Source organism: Dicentrarchus labrax, unplaced genomic scaffold, assembly GCF_905237075.1.
Source record: "Dicentrarchus labrax unplaced genomic scaffold, dlabrax2021, whole genome shotgun sequence".
Taxonomy (NCBI): Eukaryota; Metazoa; Chordata; class Actinopteri; family Moronidae; genus Dicentrarchus; species Dicentrarchus labrax.
This window is the reverse complement of record NW_026136709.1, coordinates 9,000,775-9,025,670: the sequence shown is the minus strand read 5'-3', so window position 1 is coordinate 9,025,670 and position 24,896 is coordinate 9,000,775. Positions and strand designations below refer to the sequence as shown.

Sequence of the window (24,896 nt, the reverse complement as noted above, 5' to 3'; positions counted from 1 at the left end):
CACTGATACAGCATGGCCATGATGGCGTCCACTTCACCTCTAAATGCCAAGATAACATCTATATATATATTATAGATAATTTGTGGTCAGTTTTCTGTTGCTATCAGAAAGTTGGATCTTTATCATTACAATGTGTTTTATTTTTATTTTGCTTCTTTCTTTGTTATTGATTATGGTACCATCAATGGAAACTATTTTGAAAGTGTGGTGGGAACCCAAAGCTAAGAAAGCAGGCATCTAACTGCAGAGTTGTAGTGGAGGAGTGTGGAAGTGCTGCAATAGAAATAATACGTTTATGTTTGCCATATTTGGACTAAATCCTATTTTGTTTCTTTGTTGATATATTCAATCAGTTTCTATTACTGCCATAAAATGCCATTACTTAACAGCAGCTATATGATTGGAGCTGCTTCAGCGAGGTTGTGGTGGGGTTCATATGGTCTGCTGCTGTTGAGTAACCTGGTAAGGATTAGGTGAAATACGGTCTTTCTTCATCTCTCTGCAGAGATGTTGCAGTCCTGGGACCACAGATTGCCCCACACAACGCTGCGGGACATTTCAACAGACACGGTCACACAAGAAGTCATTATGTGCTGCTCAATACATGACAGACAGGAGGTAGCCTGTGTTACACTTTCACTCTCCTTTTGTAAATTAAGTGTTTGTTAAGAAAATGACACAAAGTTTAAACACATTTAGAGGACAAAGTCAGCGTAGACTGTATTTAATATGAATGAGAACAGGAAACAAAGGAATCCAAACAGTTTCCTATCATTTTGTATGACTACTATTTTATTGGTTTTGTCTTTTAGAAGTAACAAACAATAAAGAAAAACTTATTTACATGTACATACATACGCATACAATCATAATCAATATGAATTATCTCTGGGGAAGAACAATGAGAGAAACATATATGTTTAAACGTACAATTCTACAGATTATTATGGACTTAAATCACATTTTGTGGGTTTTCAATTAGTCAATTATTTAAGTTGTTGATGTATTTTACAAGCTGACAAAATCCTGGTATTGCCCAGTCCTAAACATGTATTTATACAACACACACTCATAAGACACCATCAATCAATATCTATTTCCTCTTGGCTTATATCAAACATTTACCTGATTTTGAAGTATATTGTTCTAGCCTATCTCTCATTCAGTAAGAATGAATCCATTTTGATGCAACAGATGTGAGGTCCTCTTATATGCGATTCAAGTCCAAGCTTTCAGTCATTTCATACAAGCAGAGGCTTGTGTTTTCTGTTTGTAGCTTTGTACTATTACAGATACTGATGTGATGGATGTCAATATCATTTTGCTTTTATGTTTCCAATAAGTCTTGCAAGTGTTGTGTCAGTAATTATAACGGTGACGAATGTTGTCATTGCGTAAAAAGTAACATTTGTATAAAAGAGAAGTGAACATCTGTATCCATGTTGTCTCATTTGGTCTTCTTTGTTGCAAACACAACAAATAAACTAGACATTGAAAAAGGAAGTGAATGAATGCTTTCTTTATTTTTAACACAAGAGTGATGAATCATATGATCCTCCATCTTGGGAACCAGAATCCCACACTGCTTTCAGTTATCTAACAGTGTTGAAAATATTTTATCGAATGTTGTAACTATTGTTTTGGGCAAAGATAAAAATGTCTGGCTTGTTGCCCCCACCCCCTCCTTTTTGTCTCCTATCTTCATGTCCCTTCACTACCATCACAGCCACAGGAAGGCCCTGGCAGCCCGAAACACTGATACTATCTCTACGCTCCTCATCTCTGTCCTCCGCTGTGTCGAAATCTTGCCCATCCCACAAAGGGAAACCGCTGGTGTACAACGGTCCATGACATGACGTCCGTTTCTGTGGGTAGACAACTTATGGTAAATAATGTGCCAGGTGCTTGATATGTTCCCTGATGAAGGATGCAGAATGAATGAGAATAATGACGCTTAAATGTAGATACTGGGGTTATATCACACTGTTTCCTGTGAGAAAGATGTGTTGTTTAAAGGTGCAGTGAACTGTAATCAAAAGCTGCTTCTGTAAAGGAAGCACTGAAGCTGCTTTCATATTTAAATCATCTTGGAAGATATTTTTTATGTTAAATTAGGGTTGATTGTCAGAATGTTCAAATTGGCAGATATAAAAGACAACTGTTTTTTTCCAAGCACAAGCAATTATTTGTTTATTTAAGAAAATATTTGACAAAGTTTTGCTTTAACAGTGCAATAATATAAAATTATAAAACACATTCAACAACATTAAAAATCATATCTTATATCAGCATTATTTCAAGTAATCCCACGCCGGTTTAGTGACAAAAGATAGAGTATTATACAGAGAGAGATACTTAGATTTCATTGAACCCCCCTACAAACCGCAGGTTGTGGTGTAACCTTGTTGGGCAACTACACTTACAAGCATCTCTGACGATGACAAGAAGTGTCAGGTAGATAATTAGGCAATGTTTGTTAAATCAAATCATATAACAAATCAGTCTAATTCACAGAGGGCTCCTCTTTTTAAAGGGTCTGAGAGGATTGTGGATGTGAAGATGTTGTCCTCAGGAACTTTCAGGAAAGTTAATTTTTGGATTTGTTAAATAACTGTTGTGTACACCAACTTCTCCTTAAACTCCTTTTCTCCATCTAACGTAGCTGTTTTACAAATTGTGATATTCACACTCACTGAAAGTTTAGAACGTGCAATGGCTTACATTTACATTCAAACCCATCTCATGTCTTCCTACTAAATGTTTGGGTGCTTCATGAAGTTCTAAAGTACAGGGCTGTAGCCACAATTTGAGCAATACTGAGGAAGTAATTCTCCTCTCACCCAGGAAGTTCTGAACAGATACCAAAACATTCTGATTTTTATTCATTTATTGGATTTTAAAAAACATTTTATTTATTCAGTTAACTGTATATTTTCTGTAAAAAAAAAAAAAAAAAAAAGTAAAACCTAATCCACACTGCCCTGAATTTCACTGACCATTTGCTAACCTTTAACTAGGTCTGGTGGGCCTACCAAACTTCTCCATGTGTTGGGGTGTACATATGGGGCTGTAGAGACACACTGTATGTATGCATTCAAAGTTTGGATGGTGGTGTCTTTTTATTTGCCCATGTATGCTGCAAATGTTAACATGTCTAGCTGACTAGCACACTAACAAGAGCAGAAACGTTGCATTGTTTTCAAAGGGATTGGGGTTAACTAAATGATTATAGATTATGCCAGAAAAATATCTGTTGCGGGCTGGAACATCCAAAGAGCTGGAAACATTAAACAAGCTACTTAAAACAGGGTTTAAAATCTGCTAGCGACAGTCAGCCAACTAAATCCCACAGTTGTCTGCTAGGAAGGAGATGCTGCTTTTTCTTTCTTCTGTGTGTTTGAGTGTTAAATCTACCACCATTATCTGTGTAAAATGAATATGTGCTGTGCGAGAGCTTAACAGGTATAGCAACAGTTTACAGGGCTTAACGTAGTAATTGTAGAATATAAACTCCCCCTGGCTGCTATGACCCCCAACATTTCCAGGAGACATGATCTCAATGTCCTCAGTGGTCGCTACAGCCCCGCCAGTGTGTTATGCTTTCTCTCGTCACAATTTTACAATATGAAGCTATAACTAAGCCTTATATCTGCCATTGAATCCACACAAACTGCTCCATTTTCAAACCTACTTCTTCTATAAGTGACTTTTTCACAAATGGTTGCCTTTTGGTGAATAATCAACAAGGAGGCATTTGAGGACTGCCTAGACACTAATAATGAATATGACGCCTACAGTTAGATGATATTACCAGGTACAAACGTGGTTCTAGATACTAGACTCCCCAGCTACTCCCTCCTCAGCTCCATGCAGGTGCCTCTGTGACAGGATATGTTTGAGAGTGTCCAGCTCCTGTGTCAGTTGCCCTATCCTCATCTGCAGCTTCTGGTTTTCCTCCTGCAGGTGCTGGGCCCTCTGCTGGGTCAGCAGGATCCTCCTGCGGGCCTTGTCCCGGCTCTTTCTCACAGCGACATTGTTCCTCTCGCGTCGCATACGGTACTCTGCACTGTCCTTGCTGATGCTCCTCTTGTTTACCGGGGCCCGCAGACTTGGCAGGAGGAAGGAGGAGAAGTCCTGGAGGTCAGAAACACAAATATTTTTAAGTTGCAGGGAAGTAGAAAATGAAGAGGAAGTTAAAAATCTATATCACAAACACACACTTGCTGATTGTTGGCGTGGCTCTGGTGGTGGTTTGTGCTCCCTGCGGTCGAGGTGTTGCTGAGACAGGAAGTGGTGTACGGCAGGTAAGGCAGCCCCATCATCTGCTCAGCCATTCTGTCATCACCGCCAACTCTCACCAGCCCCTGAGACTGGCTGTACGGGATCATGTCCATCTGAGCCAGCTGATTGGTCGACGCAGCGTGGTTGGAAGTGGCAAGGTTCAACGTCTGGGTGTGGGCCTGACCCGGGTACGAGGTCGCCCACTCCTGGATGACAGAGGACACCCTGGAATCAGACATCTGCAGGGGGTCGGAAGCAGAAAACAATTAGGTTTTTCTTTTTTGAGTTTCATTTTGCTCTCTGCTAAAAAAATTTCAGTGGTTAATATTGTACTTTTTACTCCACTGCTTTTATCTGACAACTAGTGGTTTCTTTAAAACAGAGATTAAACTATTATACAACATATATAATGTATTTTAATTAGCTTCAATCGACTAACGACAACAGTAAAAAGCTGCTTACATGTTATTGTCCTGGTATTATTAATTAAAAAAACTCCCTGAAAGGCCTCACATACCGCTGTATATAGTGTACTTTTACTTTTGACAGTTTGAGTACATTTTGCTGATAATACTTGTGTACTTTCACTCAAGAAAGATTGCAGGGCTTTTACTCATAATTAAGTTTTTTTATTTACTGTTACTTAAGTAAATTATCTTAATAATTCTTTCACCACTGCCTACAAATATGTAAATCTAATCTTTTTATGATGAAGGCAGTTTATTAAGTCAGACGTCTACGGGAGGATGGACGGTTGGGTTTCCACGGAAATTATTAAGTAAGTAAATGAACAAGAGACGTTTTGGCTGCTCCTTCTAAATATATAGCTGGTGGTAAAATTTCTATCATTAACTAAACAAACAATACAAAATCAATTGTTACAAATGACAGATGCACTGCTGGGGCAAATAACTGACAATTTATAGGTACAATAATAGTACAGCTGAAACAATGAGTCAATGATTTGTCAATTGGTAGAAAATTAATCAGCAACAATTTTAATAATCAGTTAATTATTTAAGTCATTTTAACAGTAAAACATTAACTGGTTCCAGTTTCACAAATGTGAATATTTGCTGTTTTATTTTCTTAGTCTTCTATGACAGTAAACTTCAGGTTTTGGACTGTTGGTTGGACGAAACAACCCATTTTAATATATAAACCTTGGCTATGATGCATTTTTCATTCTTTTTTGACATTTTATAGAGCAAATGATTAATCGGTTAATTGAGAAAATAATTAGCAGATTAATAGACTAACTATTGTTAAATGCACCTCGACATTAACACAAAACACTGACAAAAAACAGCGCAGTAAAAACTAAACAGCAGACTATTAGAATATGAACTCTTTCGAACTGTCTCATACAATTTGACAGCGATAATGTGAGTATGAATGTAGCCGTAACCTATGATTATTGCCATTCTTCACCTCCTCTTTTTCAATCTATCTGCACAGTATAGAAATTACATATTTTTAATAACTTAACAGTAACTCCTAACTTTACTTTTTACTCTGCTAACTGTTCAGAGACCCAAAAACCTGGTTCCATTATAACTATAACTTTATTATTCCTATCTGTTTTTCTTCCCAGAGTCATTAATAGAGGTATATTTGTTTAATATCTACACACTAATAAAGTAATGATCTGGCTTACCATGACTTAGCTCTCCACAAACTCTCTGAATATTCTTCAGGTTCCTCTGACAGTTCGACTGAAAATGCTCTGAAGACAGACAGACAGACAGACAGACAGGTACCCCTCTGATTATCTCACCATCACTTCCCATAACCCCCCCCTCTCTCTCACACACACACACACACACACACACACACACACACACTCTCTGTTTTAATAATAATTAAGGACTAATTGAGGCATTTTGCTTTAATAACTTTATGTTGGGCTCTTTGTTGGGACACTGGTGCAGTATGAGCTCTAACATTTTAACACAGCAACATTACAGCAAACAAACAGACCTTTTGTATCACTAATGTCCCTCTGCGGCTTCCGTAAGTTACACTGAGATCAAAATGGCTGCCCCTGTTGACAACGTGAGTAGAGCTGAGCTCGCTGCTAGTTAATAAAACATGTATTGTGTCTTTATACAGTGTCTGTTCACGTTGTATACCTGTATGAGAGTTCACTGTGTACTTTACCGGCTTTGACCCGGGTTTGACCCGGGTTTGTCCCGGGTCAGTGATTAAAGGCTGGGACAGTAGTGACTTAAGCTAGCAGCTAGCCGCCAGCTAACTTACTTTTTAGGAGCATTTGTTGACGTTAGCCACGTTTTGCTGTCGTTAAAATACTCCCTTGATACATTCGTGAAATAAAGGGTGTTAGCAGGCCTTCTTGGCATTGTATTTCTGACTTGTAGTTTTACTTTCTGACAGGATTTAATTGAAAGGGATTTGTCCAAAGCTGTACAGCTGCTGAGAAGTCTGACCGAACAGGTGAGAAGTGTCTGTGATCTTATTTTATCATTTTACTGCTCTGAGGCCTTTATCAGCGTACTCTGAGCTCATGGTGACATATCACAGGATAACGGTTTATAATCCTGGTGCTGCATTGATCATTGACTGATGTTGTGTCTCTTTAACCAGCTGATCATATAGAGGTTGTGTAGGTACAAGTCTGAATAAAAGCTGAATCTCTTTTCTCTGTAGGTGGCCTCAGTTACGAGTCATGTCCGTGATCTGCTGACACAAGTCAAAGATGGAGCATTGAAGACATCGAAGGTGAGCAAGGACTTGATCAGAACTGTTGTTAATGATATAAATAAAATAATGAACTGGATTAACATCTTCAGTGAAGCTGAGGCTTTTTGGCCCTCTTGGCCAGAATCAGCTGGTTTTGGTTATTTGATTCACTGCAAACATGTGAAAGTACACAATTGAAGGTTGATTTAAATTCTTCCTTGCTCTCTTTTGCATCAATATTTGATATTAAGCTGATGTGTTAAGTCTTTATATCTGGTGACACACATGGATATGCTTTGCTCTTGCCTTTGTGCGATGTAATGTCCAGATTCCTAACTTTTAAAGATCTTTCATGGTTTGGTTTTTGCGAGGTTGAGTTTGGACTATTTTCAGGGAAATAGTTTTATGGAGGCATGTGTAACTGACAGCTTAAAGCTCCCCTCCACACATGTTTTAAGACATATATTTATATATTTATATTCTGCTTGGAACAATAGTGTGTGTTATTTCTGCAAAAAAAAAGTATAATGTCCTTACTTCACTGTGAAGTCCATTCTCAGTGTCTGTGCACTGGTGGCCTCAAGTTTCTACAACACACTTGTATAAGTTGTTTAGTGGACCAGGGTTGACCTACAAGCTATTTATGATGTCACAGATCATGCTTATAAGCACCGCCCCTTTAAAAAAAAAAAAATATATATATATATATATATATATATATATATATATATATATATATATATATATATTTTCAGTGAGCACAGAGAAACGTTCCACTTTCAGCATGAATGTGAAAACATCCTTCTGGTGTCAACCTCTGCACATACATCACTCTGCACAGTGAACTTCAAACATCACACTGTAGGAACAAGAAGAAAAACATTTTGGACTTTAAAATTCATTAAAAAATTGTAATGAACAAATGTCAAACCATTTGACTCCGGTCTGGACCAGATAGACCGCCTTCCCTGACTCTCTGTCCATCTTCTCTCCCTGCAGGGTTTGTCTTTCCTGGACCTTCGGTATCACCTGCTGCTCTTCTACCTTCAAGACCTCACTCACCTGATCAGCGTCAAAACAGAAGGAGGCAAAATAAAAGACAGTGAAGCCTTGAACAGAGTGGTCACCATAAGAACGGTGAGCTGATTGTAGAAACAGAGCACTAATAGTAAAGCTGTTTATTCTCATCTGTCCCGCTGACACAGCATCTTATTGCTTTTCCATCCTGTTTTTTTAAAGGTCATGGAGAAGATGCGACCGCTAGACCACAAACTGAAGTACCAGATCGATAAATTGGTGCGCACAGCCGTCACTGGCAGTTTAGGTAAGACTGATTTCATGTTGGTTGCCAAGCATGGATCCACCAAAGATGTCCTACCTTCCATATTTCACAAGTATTTCAGTATATAAAAATGTTTGTTTTTTTTATATTTCAGCTGAAAACGACCCACTGCAGCTGCGTCCGAATCCTGAGAATCTCATCAGCAAAGTAAGAGCCCAATGTCGTGGTCATTTTAAATCAGATTTATTTTATTTGGGTGGCAGAGTTTATCATGAATGAACTTTACTGATTAAGTATAAAAAAAGAACATGTAGTCTTATAAGTGTCTGACTGACTTTGCTATTTGCTTCATCAACCAGTTGAGTGAATCTGAGGAGTCTGAAGGTGAAGCTGAGAACAAGGCCGAGAAGAAAGCAGCCCACTCTAGTGGCAGGAAATATGTACCGCCAAAGATTGCCGCAGTGCATTATGGTAATGTCATTTGTCTTTTTAAACAGGTTTTTCTTTGTTTGCTTGTCAAAAAAAAAAAATCTCCTTCTAGTCATTTGATTAAAGAGGGTGGAAAGTTAATAACATTAGGAGTGAAGCACAACACTCTGCTTCTTTTGTTAGAATTAATTTAGAAAGCATTTATCTGTGCTATTTTCCCATGTTCACGTGTATCAAACCCCCCCCCTCACAAATTCTCATCTCAACCTGTTTCCTCCAGACGGTGACATGACAGAAGCAGACAGGAAGAAGGCCCAGGCAGAGCGCCAGCGGCGGGCTGCCCTCAGAAGCTCTGTGATCCAGGAGTTGAGACAGCAGTACAGCGACGCACCAGAGGAGATCCGGGACAGAAGAGATTTCCAGAGTGAGCGGGACAGCCGCGAGGAACTCCACAGGTGTTTACTCCTTCGCTTTATTTCAGTAGGCAGACAAAGATCTGTTGTAGAGCAAGACAGTGGGATTATATTTATCGTTATATTATGATTTGAGTTTCTATCAAAAATAACTTTTTATTATGTTTTTTACTTCACAGGAAACATTATGAGGAGTCAATGATGGTGCGTCTCAACATGCCCAAACGCCAGAACACCAAAAAGAGAGGCATGATGTCCATGTCCGGCCAGCTGAGCGGCATCACACACTTCAGTGATATCTCAGCACTGACGGGCGGCGAGGGCGGGCAGGTGAGCACCGCAGTGACATATTTACACCAACAATGGAACACATTTCACTCACTGGGCTAGGTTGAAACACTGTTGTTGGTAGAAAATGGCAGTTTTTGGTCCGGAACAGTTTGGCTCAGATAGGGCAGGAATTTCAGGCTCTAATCAAGCAGTACACAGACTGACCTGGACTGAGTCTGGACTGGACGTATTATTTATATTTACTATTATGCAGCATAATTAACGTAGGACTAAACACATCCGTTGTGTGTTTTTGAAGAAGTCATACATTTGTGTATCTCGGTGACTCAGCTGTCTGGTGCGTTGCTGGCAGAGCTGGCAGCGGTTACACTTTGTGCCTACGCAGGTTTGGCATGTCCACCCTCTCTGGACTGTTTCCTGTCTCAGTTCAGTCCGCCATCATAAAAAGGACTAATGAGTGAGAGTAATGAGTAGCCAACCTCACGCTGATAGTCTGTTCCACCGCCTGCAGATGTGGAAAATTCATTCAGCTAAATGTATTTAAGAGGACTTGGAAAATCCATGTGCTATGTTTAGATTTTGTACTGAACATAAGAAGCCTCAGAAGAATCTTGCTTAACAGGCTCATCTCCGTCCAGGATGAATGAGGGCATTGTGGGCTGTTTTTATTTAGATCACGTTCTTCTTCTTAATGTGGCTGCTGGTTCTAACACTTTGTCTTTATTGGTGCAGGATGGGGATAACCCTCGCCCCAAGAAAAAGAAGAAAATCATGAAGAAGAAAACCAAAAGAAGAGGTGAGCGCATTCAAATATACGGGATGTTTTCCTGAAATTAAAAAAAACAAAAAATGGACAAAAACAAATTATGGTTGATTAACTTAAATTGTCTTAACTCATAATTGTCAGTTTCTCTTATTTTAGAACCAAATGTTTATAAATGATTCAGGTGTTGTGTGATTTAAGAACAAAACAATTGTGCTATTAATGTGGATTAAGAGGACCTCTCCACGACTGTACAATGTTGAGAAATGGAAAAGAAACAACCACGGATTAGTGCTTTTATTTTCATTTGAACTGTTTCCTGTATAATAATAACCCATGTCGTTCTCCACAGCTTTTAAGAAGCACAGATGAACTGGAACATGATGTCCACTGATGTAAGGAGACCAAATGATGACATGAGGAGGATTTCAGCCGGGCGATGTCATTACCAATAAACCAGCGATAACTTCCCACCCCCTCTGCATAGTGTACAACCTTTTCATTGTTTGTAGAATAAACATTTACTGTTGACTCTTGTGTTTGGGTGTTGTTGTATTTATCTCCATTAGAGGGCAGTCACATTGCCTCGTCAGACATGACTATCTATTAGGACAAAACCTGTAATTCTGAGTGAATTTGCAGATTCCTTTGTTCCTGCTCCGGCTACTTAGCCCCCGGTAAGGAGACCCGTGATAAAAGAGAGGACATTATATGCAGCAGAGTTGCTGGTGCAGCAGGCACACCAGTATGTGTGTCACTAGGTTACACTCAGCATGGTGCAAACATTAACCCTGCCTTTTGTGCAGTCTGTTAATGCGTTCATATAAATCCTTTAATCACAGAAAAAAATTAAATTAATTTCATTTTGCTGTTTGGGTTTCAGGGTCTTTGTGTTGGGGGTGGCTATCATGATATCAGTAATTCCTTTATGATAATCAATATAATTTTCACTGATTGACTACTTACACCCCAACCACCTAATGTTACTCATTAGGAAACCACATGTAGATACTATTAAACTTATCCAGAGAAGCAGTCAGGGCAGAACAAACTCACACAGACACAGTCTCATTTTTACACAATGTCTTTATTTTTTTTTTTTTTTTTTTCTAATTACAGACTCATGGGTTAAAAATAAAAATTAAAAAAAAGCAAAACATTTGTTCAAACCCACTCCCCCTTTTCAAAAGGAAAAAGAAAAAGTCTCCACACAAACCCCACCCCTGACTTTCCCCACCCTATAACAGCTCCGGCCCACTCCATTTATTAAATTAATAATCAATGCCGTAAGCTCATCAGCCTTCCTCAGACAAGCCGTGACTGCACTGCGCGTAGTCAGAGAAAGGGGGCGCCTTAAGGTCCGCACTGTACACCCCAAAAAACACCCTCGTCTCTGGTCCTGCCTTCCTCACTCTCACGCAAACTTGCCTGCCTGCCACTCAGCTATGTTGGCTTCAGCTCTCTGTATATAAATCATGTGTTGTGTTGGCTGCCTGTGAAGTGCCGCCTGTACTGCAGTGTGCTGTGGTGTATGTTGAACAGGTGTGTGTGTGTGTGTGTGTGTACGTGTGTTTGTGGTCCGTGTGTGTGAGTGAGTCGAAGTGTGAAAGGGACTAAAAGCATCATCAGCGTTTGCTGTTGTAGTAAATGCCCCCTGCGGTGGGCCTGTGGTCGCCCTGCCCCCCTCCCCCGCCCCCCCACACGGACAGGATGGGGTGAGTGTGCATAGCGGGAGCAGAGAGAGAGAGAGACGCTGCGGAGACAGTGGGGGGGGCCTGCGCCACCTGGGGAGGGGTCGTCAGCCTCCACTGGTCCTGAAACCTGAAACGACAAGAAGTGGTCTAATATACAGAGAGAGGAGGGGGGGGCAGGGGAGGGGGGGAGGAAAGACTGGAGACAGGGAACACAGAGGGGGAGTGGGGAAAAAGGGGGAGGGAGGGGATGCAGGGGTTGCACGAAATAAAAACATTGATGCCTGTCAAAAGAATAAAAAGGAGCCTTGGCCATGCCTGAGTTGGAGGTGACAGGTATGGATGAGTGGTGGGGGGGGGGGAGTGGCAGCACAACGAGGAACCCCGCCCACGAAGAAGAATAAACAAAAACAAATAACAAAAAAGAAAATCTATGCATGTACAATCCCACTGAACACTGAAGGTCCATCACTGCCCGGAGAGCAGTGGACAGAGAAAAACACAATCCATGGTGTGATGAGCCAAAGAAGAGGAGGAGGAGGAGGGAGGGGAAGAAAAAGCATGTTATAAAATGCATGGAAGGTAGGGGTGAGAGGGGGCAGAAAACGGCAGACACAAAAGGGGTTGAGGGGTGGGGGGGAGGGGGTGGGGGGAGGTAATGATATACTCCAAACCACAAACTTAAAACACAACAAATACTCTGGCTAGTGGAAATTTCACATATGTACGGTACATTAAAAACAAACGAAAAAAAAAAAGTACAGTATATTTTCTTGTTGCCGTTTTCCCCCCACAGGTTTTTTTTTTTTTTTTTTCTCTTGTTTTGGTGGAGGGTGAGTAGGTGGGCTGTGTTGGTGATGGTGTGAAAGCAGGAGGTCACAGCCAGACCAAAGGAGACACATCTGCAGCCTGAGATACCATCATCTTCTCTCCCCCCCATCCCACCCCTCAAAACCAACAAAAAACAAATAAAGAAATCTGCCACCGTATTCTTTCCTCAATGGCCAACGTATACCTTACCAGGGGTGACCGCATCAACCTCCGCACACGCACGCTCACACACAATCGCACACTGCGGCCAGTCAGTCTCTCTGTCCAGGAGAAGTGTTTTTTTTTTTTTCCTTTTTTGTCTTTTTTCTCTCTTCTGGGGATTTCTTCTTTTATTGTTGGGGAAGGGGAGGACTTTTTTCATTGGGATTTTGGGGGGTTTTCTGTTTTTTTTTCTGTTTTTTTTTTTTTTTTTTTTAAATTGGAACAGAGAGGGGGAGAGGGTTGATAGTAAGGGAGTGTTGGGGAGGGAGGGAGGGGGTGTTTAGTAAGGGGAATACCACGATGTTGTTCGCCCTCGGCCCCTGGAAAAGAGAGAGAAAAAGAGGGTGAGTTTTTTTCTGGTTGGCTTAAGAAGACGGAGACACCAATTTCCTGGTGTGATATAATAGATATGTGTATGTGTGTGATCATGGGCACAGAAAGGGTCTGCTGAAATTTCAGTCCAAGAAATAAACTGAAGGGGAAAGAATATATTTATAGATATCAAAAATGAATGACAGAATGTTTAGGACAGTGTTCACAAATCACTAAATAGACATACCATGTTAACGGTATTGTGCCTTTGATCTTACAAGGTGTTGCGTTACAACAGATCAATCTGGAAGAGTAGACTACAGTGCTGAAAGAAGCTGAAAGCAGCTTTGTAAAAGAGAGGAAAAGTGTTTATTTTCCAGATATTAATATAATAATCAGTGTGTGGGTGTGAGGGGACAGCAAAGGCACTCTCTCTCCCTCTTTCTCTCTCTCTCCGTCTCTCTCTGCGAGAGCCACCTCTGGGGTCACTGTGGGGAAAGAGGACAAACAGCACCACACATATACCCCCAGCAAGACACGGTGCACACACATACACACACACATACACAACAATTTGGGGGACAGGACTCACAGCTGCATCATTATAATACACTCAAAACAATGCCCGACACATACAGGAAAAGCCAGGCAGCAGAAGCCACACATCATCCCCTCTCGTCACTCTCACACTCACACACCATTCAGTGGCAACAAAACATAAAAAAGGTCACACTGGGACTGAAACCAGTGGTTGTCGGGCTAGATGCTGAGATCAGGCTGCAGTAATGAACCCTCGTTTCTGGGAGTGAACGCTGTAAAGGTGAATCTGAGTTGAATGTGTGTAGTGTATATATGTTTGTGTATGTGCATGTGTGTGGGGGGGGTGGGGGTGGGGGGTGGGGGGGGCTGGGGTAGGTTTCCTGTACATGCAAGGACATACACTCTACATAAGCAAAGGAAAAGCAAAAAGGTTCTTCCACATCACGAGTACAGTGTGTGCGCCTTCTGGCTCACATCAAAATCTTTGCTCTTCACCATGCCAACTTGGGAAGATGACGAGAACAATGATGTTAATGGATGAAATACCAGAGACAATACTTTTTGCAACCAGAGGCCAATTTCTTAAGTGCGCTTAAACATGAATGATCATCTTTGGTTGTTGGCTTTCAGTCAAGGTGCAAGCGTTTGAGACGCGAGACAAAGGCCAATATTTGGCTGTGTTGTGCTTTAATACCATTAAAGTCTGGCAGATGAGGCACTACTTTAGCCTGCACAGACAACACTCGCCGTGGCCTTGTTAAATCTGAACTTCGTATAAACCGAGCCAATCAACACTTAATATACTTTTAAGAAACGTATCTCTCAGACTGTGATTGCAGGACCATAGCCAGGCACTGTGAAATCTTCCCAAGCACACAATGGGTCAATGCAAAGATTCTGAACTCTCAATGTGTTTTTCTTCACCATGGATGTGTTCCCACAACAAGACAAGGCACCAGTGAAAAGTGTTATTTGGTTCAACACTAAGCCCGATTCTGTTCAACTGCAGCAGTCTAAAGTGGACTAGTGATGAATTCCTGATGTAGCAAAGCAAAACAGCCCTTCTGCTCTCCTCTGCAAGACGTGATGAAGGCCAGTTCAAGTGGAACAACTGTATGCATGCTATTCTCTGTGGGTGATTACATATTAACCAGTGCTCTAAGATAATGGAAGATGTACTATGCAGTTATCAGTGATACCCTTGAGGCTGTTTTCTATTATTCTAAGTACAGTCTTACTATTGGCAACAGCAGAAATCATTTCATGACCTTGGAACTGCCAGGCTCAATCTGACTGCTAGTGAGCGGCACATTCAAAACTTTAACTGTTAATTTGTCTAATTTGTATTTTTTAAGCCCGGCCCTTTGAGGTTAATGGACTTTTTCTGCCCTTCTGCTGGATGTGATGTCCAATCTTAATCACATAATTTAAAATCAGTCAGGCAGAGCTTCAAAGATCAATCACAATATCTCTCATCCACAGATAAAATCCAACAAGCTAACTTAAAGCCTTTAAAGTCAAATGCAAACAATGCTAACAACCTCTCAGCTAATAAACTATCAATTAATACCAGTACTTTTTGATTTGATATTAAAACCCCCTCAGCTTCTCAAGTCTTTGTGTGCCTTGTCCTGCAGCTCGGGCCAAATCCCACCGAGTAAGCTGGCAGGGTTAGGGTTTCTTGGTATGTGTGGGAGTGGCCGGGGTAAGTACACAGAGTGATTCGAGAGATTCTGACCTTGAGGTTCAGACACTCTCACACAAAGGAATGAATAGAGATGTAACCCTTTCTTGTGGTTATATAAAAGACTGCCTCGCTGGAATGGGAATTCACTGCACAAATACTCTAATCAAGAGCAAGGGCAGAATTGTAACAAGAAAAACACCAGATACAATTGAATAAATAGGGGCTTGACAGAAGAACTTGGCAAACTGTTAAATCACTTAAATAACAACCTCTGCATGAAGGTTTTTATGTTCTTTCCAAAATAACTGCTGCAGCACATTTCTGGAAAACGTTCTTTGTTGAACATTAAGTAATAAGCAACAGCCAATGCCTGAAGGTTCCAGATGCTTTGCAGGGATGATCAAATCAGAATCTCTCTGTCTCAAAGCTCAGTGCATGTGTGGGGAAGTTGGCATGCTGATCAACACATTTGGCACCACACCTCCTTTCTCAGTCTCAAAGAAAAAAAACAAGGCACAGATAGAGCTCTATGGGGGTTATATGGAGTTTAAAGTGAGATTCTTTGTAGCCTTCAGTTCTCTCTGCCTACAAGGCCTAGCCACGGTTGACATACAGGGGCAGTACTGGGTTATGTTGTTAAATGACCTCAGATTATTTATGCATCATTGCATTTATAGAAACTGCAGCTCAAGTTAACTGCCGAGTATTTTAGATCACATGCTGTAAACACTTAAAGTTTGCAGTGGCAAACCCCATGTGGCCTAATAGAAACTAGACTACAAAGACTCACAGGACCCCACTGCAGAGCTCTGAAGTGAAGCCCATTGAAAAACGGTAGGTAAAAAGCCACCAGAATCCCAGTGCACAACACTGATCAATACCAGGCTCTTTATGCTGCTCAATAATGAGTATTTAACAGGTCTTAAAAAAGGAAAGAAATAAGACTACAAGCAATTTCCAGCTGCAACAGGTTTTTAAACACTACAGATGAGATGGAGCAGCAGACACAACTGACACAATGCTGCAGTAGTGAAGCGATGCTACAGGTCGCTGTACTGATCTCACAGAGCCCAAACCTCTCAGCTAAGCAATAAATGGTCCAATTACAAATGACATCCCAATCTTTCCAAAAGAAATGAAAAACATTAAGTATAGCTACCGGAGCTTCGCACCAGTAACTTTGTGTTATCATTAAGTTGCAGGAAATGGCATTGGCACTAACCCAAACAACGGTGTGTGAACAGCCTGGGAAGAACAAACTGATGTGCACTGAGTCTGAGTTTGCCTCTATTGAAATGGTTATGTGTAATGTGGCATGCAATGAGCCCCTCAGTCCCACAAGATGTGACTTCTAACCCACATAACATGTTTGTGCTCCTGTGTTTCTATTAGTTAACACAATCTGCACATCTCAATGAATTTGACACCCTGATGAAATATGGTTTAAATCTTAGACTAATTCTTTATATGGCTGTAATATTTAAAGTGTATAGACCTTTAGAAATGTTGCCTCTTTATTGACAATGCTCCCTGGCTCTCCTGTACTTACCTATTCTACCTGACAATGAAGGAAGTTTGTTTTTCTACATCTCCATTCTCATTTCTTTTCTTCCTCAGTCTATCCAATCCTTTCAATGTGAAAAAAATTCTCTTACACCATACTATCAGTCTATGAATAGAGTGAAAAAAACCTAACTCTGGACACCAAGCGAAGTGACAAACGTCATCCACTGGGAAACTTTCAGACCTGCCCTCGATCAGTTTGTTGGCTTAAAAAAAAGAAACAAACTGTGGGTATTATTACCAGCAGCATGTGCTACGTGTGCACCCATTTCCTCCAAAAAGGAGAGCCTGTTTTACGAGAGCTTATAAGGTAATTTTGCTGATCCTAGAGATTTAATATTTAAGAACTAGTTGTCAAGTTAAAGTACCAATTTATTAACTCTTAATTTCCCATATATCAAATGGAGATGTTCTGGGACTCCTCCAAAAGGAGATCTGCTTCCTTGTCCCCGTCTCCTTTTAGCACAATACAAGGAGCCAAAAACAGCAATATTGGCGCTTTTCTGTAAAATAGTTTATCAACAGACCAACCCCTGTTTGCTCCTCAGCTGAATCCCTCATCTTACAACAAATATCAACAGCATTCATCATAACTGTTATCTACATAAATCTTAAACACCAGCTGGTAATCCTGGCTGGCCCTGCTAGTCTGCATTGTTTGCCCTGTCCTTTCAGTGTAAACGGTAAGTGAGGTGCAGTGCATGCAGGTGTAGTGTTCTCCCACAGTGTCAGAAGTGAGACACCTCGGCGTCAGCTCACCTGAAGGCCCGTCCTCTGCCTCTGGGGGGTGTGTAGCCACTGTAGTAGCGTGCGCGTGATGAGAAGCTTCCTCCCCGTGACCGGAACCGAGCCCGTGGAAAGCCGCGGTCTGTGGTGCTGATGCCTGGTCTGTTTGTTCTCTTAGCGCCCACCTGAGGAGCAAAACACAGGCAAGGGACAGTTGAACAACGACATCCAGTCTTGTGGTTCTCAACTAAACAGCTTCTGTGTTCAGAGAATTAAAGACAATTTTGGAAATCTCTATTTAGGATTATCTTAGTGGTCCTAATCATGTGCCACAGTGACAACAGCATATAAAGCTTTCCATTCAAACCCAGGTTGGGAACACAAACCTACTCTACTCTTAGTCTGAAGAAACAAGAAAGGAGACAGTAGCCACTCTGCCAGTTTGATGGCTGAGCGATTGAAGTAGTTTTTGCCACTGTCACTCCAAACATCAGCATCAGATACATTGAGCCACCGGTGTTGATGCTGCAACTATGTTGTTGTGGCAGTCACTGATTATTTCAGTTACAGTCTGTTCATTTGCTAAATGCACCCAGTATTCTGAGTTTGCCAATTCACAATGATGAAGCCAGTTTCTGAAGACAAGGGATAATCTTGTTTATGCTTCTAATGGAGAGAAAATTAAACAGTCACGCTGCCCTTTTCTTATTTCCACACAATGGTGTTACTTCTGTCATTCTGATCTGTTGCAATGTGAAAAGCTCCCAGTTGCACTCCCTGAAAATTGGGGAAATCTCTTAGCTTTAATTTTATTTTATTTTTTGGCTTTTATTGCCTTTATTTACCAGGACAGCTGAAGACAGACAGGAAGGGGGGGCAGAGAGAGAGAGGGGATGACACGCAGCAAAGGGCCGCAGGTCGGATTCAAACCCTGCAGCAAGGACTCAACCTTGGTACATGAGTTGCCAGCTCTACCCACTGAGCTAACCGGGCGCCCGGAAATCTCTTACCTTTATCTGCCTTCCTCTGAAAAGGGACTCGTCCAAAGCCATGGCTGTCCTAACAGACTCTTTGTCTGCAAACTCAATATAGGCAAACCTGAAAGGGAAAAATGAATCATTCAACTACACAAGCACTGAAATGCAAACAAAAAGCACCAACCTGCAACTAGTATCTTGATTTATTATAGATATCTAAATAGAAAACGAAAATGTAGATTGAACATTTTAAAAAGAACAAATCTCCTTTAACCATTCAGCTGTAGTGCAATGTTATTTGTCCTGGTGCTTAATAAAAATCTGTCCACCCACAGTGGGACTTTCTGTTACTTCTCAGCCAACAGTGTGACTTTGTTACATTTTCCACACATCACTGTAATAACTGCCCCTTCACTCATTTTTCCACTGCATAGTGCAAAGTATACAATGGTTTATTACCCCTTGGGATGCCCTGTGTATTTGTCACATAGGATAGTGACTCTGTTTACTGAACCGCAGCCATGAAAATGAGCCTCAAGCTCTTCTGCCGTGGCACCGTAGTCCACCTGAAGAAAGAGATGATAAATGTTAGGCATTAAGAGAGCTGCAGCACCAGTACCTGAGCACGTGCACTTAAAATGAAGATTTCATTTATTTTTCATCCGCCTGTGCTTTAACATTTACATTTTTATGAACGCCTGGACCAAGATTCAAAGTTAAATGTTTACGTCAATTATAATGTACTAAATTAAGACAAAAAAAACCCCCCAGAAGATACAATCCAAGTTTTATATAAAGAGGCTGAGGCATAAAAACATGGAAACTCAATTATCAAGTACAGTGACTATAATAAAAAGTATTTACCCCCTTGGAGTTTCTACAACATGAAATCAAAGTATAATCAAGATTTGACACTGAACTAGGTCAAACGTCTTTGACAAGCAATCAAAATGTTTCTACAAGCCCAGTATTCATTATAGCTGTGGGCTGTGTTTATATGAGTCAGATAGTAAATAGAGTGAGATCACCAATGTGCATCAAGGTGGGATCTTTGGGTTAATTTTCCTTGCATTTGTAGGGTCAAACTGCTTGTTAGTCAATTTCTTAAAAAACAACTTAATCATGAAAACAAAGGAACATTTAAAACACAAATGTGAGTGAATATCCCTTACAGCTCAGTGAGGTTAATCCCCCCCAAAAATGGGAAGAATATGGCACAGCTTTAATTGTGTCTATAGCTGGCTGACCTAAAAGCGTGGTGCCAGTGTGGGAGGCTACTGAAAGATCACCAGTTGCAGCTTTATAGCAGAGGAGCGAAGAGAAAGCCATTGTTAGCTAGAAAAAACACAGGAGACACTGAAAGTAAAAGTTGGTTCTATGTTCTTAAGAGATAAAACTGATCAACTGTGGTCATCATACTACATGTTGTTTGGCAAAACTAAAACAATGCACTTGGGAGTCATTTTCCAGCAAGACCACAGCCCAAAGTTGATGATAAGTCATTAAATTTGTCATGTGAAGCACCTTGTGTCTTGAAGAGTGCTGTGAATACTTAAAAACAAACAATATCAAAGTCCTGGAGTGACCATGATCCAAATCAAATCAAGCATTTGTTACAGGACTTGACAATTACTTTTCATTCAGTTATCTTGTTAGTTCAGATAGTCCAGAATGATGCACAAAGCTGATACCAATCTTCAGACTCAAAAAAGAAGTCCAAAGGGGGTGAGTTTTATAGGCACTTTATGATTGAGTCAAAATCCTCCTTGAAGATTTTTTGCTTTAACGACATCTGCAAGAAGTTGCAACGGTAAACAAGACAATGTGTCCAAAGTAGCATCTGTATCACACAACTCACATTTCCGACATAAATCGATCTGCCATCTGCTTCCATCTTTTCCTCGATGGACATGATGACGGGGCCGACTACACAGGAGAGAGAGGGGGGGGGACAAATCTATATGAGCCACAAAATATTTCAAAACAGAAGTTTTACAATCTAATGTGAAATAAAGTGCACCTACAACTGGCAAGTCCATCAAATGACAAGAACGGAAGAGCAGTGTATCAAACACAGGTCTGGGGGCAACATTAAATTTCCCATTTGAGGTCAGGATTGAGGGAAGTTCCCTGGGTTTTGTATTAGCTGAATCTGGTGTAGGGTTACATAGGCTGCTAAATTAAAACACATATACCTGAAAGTACTGCATCATTACCTTCATTCAACATCATTCTGTTTCTTGATTTTTTGTTACAATTTAGCGAAATGAACCACTACTTTAAACTTTTAACTGTCCTATAATATACGACTTGCTTTGTAGATTGAGCGTCAAGTGATCATTTTATTAGAGTGCGAGTCTGAAAGAAGTCGCACGCTGGAGTATGCGGGCAGTATTGCTGAATTAATAACATAATATTAATAAAACATGCTTTATTAAACTAACTCAGGTACCAACTATAGAATTGCATATTTTTGTCTAACTTTAAAATAACTTTCAAGTCTTTGCACACCAGCACAACATGTGGGTGGTTTTCAAAGACAAGGAATTGTACTACCCTTATATCCTATTACTAATCTGAACTATTATTTCAATGTACATTTTGAAAGTGGTTGCGATAATTCATTTTACTGTGAGCCAATTTATTTATAGTGACAAACTTCCTTAATTGGATGATATGAGGGGGAGAGAGAGAGAGAGAGAGAGAGAGAGAGAGAGAGAGAGAGAGAGAGAGAGAGAGAGAGAGAGAGAGAGAGAGAGAGAGAGAGAGAATGTGGACAGATGGGAGAAAGGAGAAAAACAAAAACAAAAAAAACACAAAACGCACCTGGTGGGGGGGCTGAGATTCATCTGTTTCTCCACCTCGTTCTGTAGCTCCTTCAGCTTCTCTGCCTCTTCCTCCATCTCTCTCACCCGGGCTTTGATTGCCTCCAGCTCCTGCAATAGACACAAATTCCATTAGAGCCGTCAGTCCATCATGAGCACAATACAACTCACTGAAACATTATTCACACTGACATAGTCGCCAAGGATGACTGATGTGCTACGCTAACAAATGCTGACCAACTACCAACTCTAGCCATGAAAATGCATTCATTAACATCCCTTTGACAACTGCACACCCTAGGGAAGATGGTTCAGTAGCAAGGAGATGCTGAACCTGTCTAAGTGATGGTGCTGTCACAACATCTCAATCTAAAAAGAAGCATGTTTGTGTGTTTCTTCCCTAATCAAAATAAATAAATCACACATTGGGACTACTTCCATCTAAAAAGGTCTGGCTGGTCCTGCACCATCACAACAGTTGCAATGCCTCGCTTCCTTCACATTTCTACATTGTTTTCTCCAAACACAGCCTGAATTTGGCAGTGGCTGACCCCAGCAGCTTTGAAATTACATTTAAAAAGGAATTAAATAAGTGCCCCATTAAGCCATGATATGATTTAGTAGCACTGAAAACATAATGGGCACAGTAAAATTGATGAATCAGTGTCACACGCTCAGTGTTCACATTTCCTGTCACTTCTCAATGAGTATACAGCCAATATACAGAGACCGCATTTAAAAAGAGACAACACAGAATCTAAATGACAAGTAAAAACATTTCTAAATTGCTTAAGTTTTTCACCATGTAAAAGTACACACACAAAATGCAAACAGGCTTATTTCTTTGTTAGAAATACAATATTTCTAGCTGACATGACTCTGGACTCATGCACCTGATGATGGGCATTTGCTATTATTTTATTTTGAAACAGAACATGTCAATAAATAATCTATCAATTAGAAAACACATACATTTTTGGCAGGTTTAATACCAGTGAAATTCAATAATGATCGGTTTGAAACAACTGGAAATGTATTTGAGGCAGTCATGATGATCAGGCATGAGGCCCGAAGAAAAAAATGAACACCAGAAAAACAATCACTGCCACTAAATTAAATAATCTTATGATGAACAGAGATGGCTGTGTCCTCACGTGGGAGCGGACCCTCCTGTCTGACAGTGGTGCACTGCAGCACAGTGGGAGTCATTCCAGCTCCATCCAGGGCTATTGCCTGTGCTGACAGGATTTGTAATGTAAAGGCTCTTTGTACAAGCGGGTGCACTGATGCAGACAGACCACATTAAATTCGGGTCTTCTCAGCAGGGGAGAGAGCAAACTGCACCGTGACACACAGCACGCAATGATCACGGCACCATCATTTCTCTCATCCCCATTGTATCCATGTGCCTGACAATCTCACGCATCAAATGTCAACAACCTCAAGCTACCTGCATCACAGTGCACGTCGAGATCAGAGAAAGTAAACCCCATTCACAGCAAGGTTGGTAAAATAAGCCACCCGACGCTGACACGTTGTAGCTCCCATTTTTGTCGCATATTCAGTGCAAGCTCTTTCACTCCCCTCCCTTCTCTCATTCTCCTTGCCCTAGCAAAACACTGAAGGATGCAAACCCAGCCCCTCAAATACCGCAACCCCCTGCTTCTGCGTTGTATGCCTCTCACTGCCCGACAGACAGTACTACAACCTCAAACCCCCACCTGGACATGCTGCATAGACGTTACCAGGGGAAAAGGCACTTGTGTGCAGGTGCTGTTGGAAAATTAAAATTAGGCCGACTAACCCTGATTGTGCATCTTGAGCCACAATGCAGGGCACAGCGAATCACACGTCCCACCGATGCGCGATACGCACCGTGGTCCAAAATAAATGACAAAGATGGTCAGGTGCATGTCTGCCATTCTCCACCCCAGCTTTGTTAAAATCGGCTAGCTCGTTAGCCAGTCAAAATCCTGTTATCGCATTGTGGTAAATCTAGCTAGCAGGCCAATAGCCCCCCCCCCCCCAAAAAAACACATTAAAAGGTGCAAAGTCCGCATTTTAACTCGTGACAAGTCCCCACGGTTGACAGGTCCTCTGGTCCTCTTAGTTGCAGCACTTGATGCTGGTGCTTGCGATAAGCTAATGTTAGCCTGCTGGCGCTCGGTCATTTGCATGTGCACACACCGGTGCCTGAACTGCAGCAGGAGGCAGCATAATGCTGAATGTAAATGGAATAAAAAATGTCTTTACCGTAAGCAGGTCGCCTCCTAAAAGCGGGTAGACTCGCACAGCGGCGGCTAATGGCGGCGGCCTGTCCTACCCTCGCCCCTAACTGTCTCCTGCATCTCCGTCTCGCATTTTTTTGCGACGAGGGTTCCCCCCCCAACGGCTGGAGCTGCTCCCTGGCGCAGAGAAACTGGCGCCGCTGTTGCGCCAAGATGGCTGCCGACACCACGCATGTCACCACCCATTTCTACTGCACTGCGTGAACCACAATGGCGGTTAATATCGACCTGGCGATAGCAGTAACGCACACGGCATGTGACCAAAAGATTTGTGGTTTTAAAAAAAAAAAAATCTGATCAAATCGGTCGGCCTGCTTTCACAAACTACTCGGATTCCGCCATAACGTGTCCCGGTATTCATGTGGGCTCTCACGGCTCAAACAATGCCCTTCACTTACCGGGTCTTCAATCGCGGCCTCTCCCTCTTCTAACCCCGGTTCTTCGTCACCGACACCCGGGTCTTCCAGCTCGGGATGTCCGGGGTCTGAATCTAGTAGAGATTCCTCCGCCAGTCCGTTACCGAACTCCGCCATCGCCCTGATCCAACTGTACCGACGCGCCTCGTGGCCAAACCAACGTTGCAGGCCCCTACTCACACACAAGGGGGGAGAGTGAGCGGGGCGGCGGAAAGAAAAAAAACGGCGGAAAACGCCGCTTAGTAAAGTTAAAATGGGGAATAAAAACGCTAGCTACAGTTCCAGGCACTCCTCGAGCAGCATGCCAGGATTAACAAGGACTGCTGTTTCACTCGCTACGTTTACGCAACGGTCCTAATTTACGACAGAGAGCCTAGTTTATTTACTTAAACGTGTGTATAAAAAAGGCGAGGACTCTACGCGAGAGCGGCGGCGTCCCTTCAGTTCAGAAATGGAAGCCAGGGGGCGGAGTCATGTATCACTGCGGGCGTACAACTCTCGCTCCTATTGGTCAGCGGGCGATACTAGACAAACCTCTTTCGCGTCTGCCACGATCCCATTGGATAAGCGCACAGGACTTTCCGGTTCCCAAATCGCATGTGCGCCTTTAATTGGATTACGCGTCTGTCGATCATATCTGTGGCAGTCGTAAGTAGACAGGCAAAGCCAATTGTTCAGCT

The 24,896-nt window shown here is 41.6% G+C and overlaps 3 protein-coding genes across 5 annotated transcripts; 1 reads left to right on the top strand and 2 right to left on the bottom strand.

Moving 5' to 3' along the window:
* Positions 1–2,161: 2,161 nt before the first annotated feature.
* cebp1 (CCAAT/enhancer binding protein (C/EBP) 1) lies at positions 2,162–6,054 on the bottom strand. The gene is made up of 3 exons (XM_051411525.1): positions 5,939–6,054; positions 4,221–4,520; positions 2,162–4,134 (listed from the first exon to the last, which is right to left on the bottom strand). Exons 1-3 carry the CDS (start codon positions 5,939–5,941, stop codon positions 3,829–3,831), a joined length of 609 nt encoding a protein of 202 aa, XP_051267485.1. The 5' UTR covers positions 5,942–6,054; the 3' UTR covers positions 2,162–3,828.
* Positions 5,013–10,690, top strand: ngdn (neuroguidin, EIF4E binding protein). Of its 2 annotated transcripts, XM_051411513.1 has the most exons (13): positions 5,013–5,059; positions 5,876–5,889; positions 5,979–6,037; positions 6,676–6,735; positions 6,949–7,020; positions 7,981–8,118; positions 8,221–8,305; positions 8,418–8,470; positions 8,623–8,734; positions 8,973–9,147; positions 9,285–9,435; positions 10,129–10,192; positions 10,512–10,690. In XM_051411513.1, the coding sequence occupies exons 1-13, from the start codon at positions 5,028–5,030 to the stop codon at positions 10,529–10,531; spliced, it is 1,035 nt and encodes a 344-aa protein (XP_051267473.1). In that variant the 5' UTR covers positions 5,013–5,027; the 3' UTR covers positions 10,532–10,690. The 2 variants fall into 2 exon arrangements, with proteins under 2 accessions (XP_051267473.1, XP_051267474.1); XM_051411514.1 differs by lacking the exons at positions 5,013–5,059; positions 5,876–5,889; positions 5,979–6,037 and adding an exon at positions 6,172–6,336.
* A 537-nt stretch (positions 10,691–11,227) lies between these two features.
* Positions 11,228–24,675, bottom strand: pabpn1 (poly(A) binding protein, nuclear 1). Of its 2 annotated transcripts, none has more exons than XM_051411532.1 (7): positions 24,199–24,675; positions 21,503–21,623; positions 20,546–20,613; positions 19,147–19,253; positions 18,721–18,808; positions 17,744–17,895; positions 11,228–11,980 (listed from the first exon to the last, which is right to left on the bottom strand). In XM_051411532.1, exons 1-7 carry the CDS (start codon positions 24,331–24,333, stop codon positions 11,785–11,787), a joined length of 867 nt encoding a protein of 288 aa, XP_051267492.1. In that variant the 5' UTR covers positions 24,334–24,675; the 3' UTR covers positions 11,228–11,784. The 2 variants fall into 2 exon arrangements, with proteins under 2 accessions (XP_051267492.1, XP_051267494.1); XM_051411534.1 differs by lacking the exon at positions 11,228–11,980 and adding an exon at positions 12,194–13,202.
* Between the last annotated feature and the right edge of the window lie 221 nt (positions 24,676–24,896).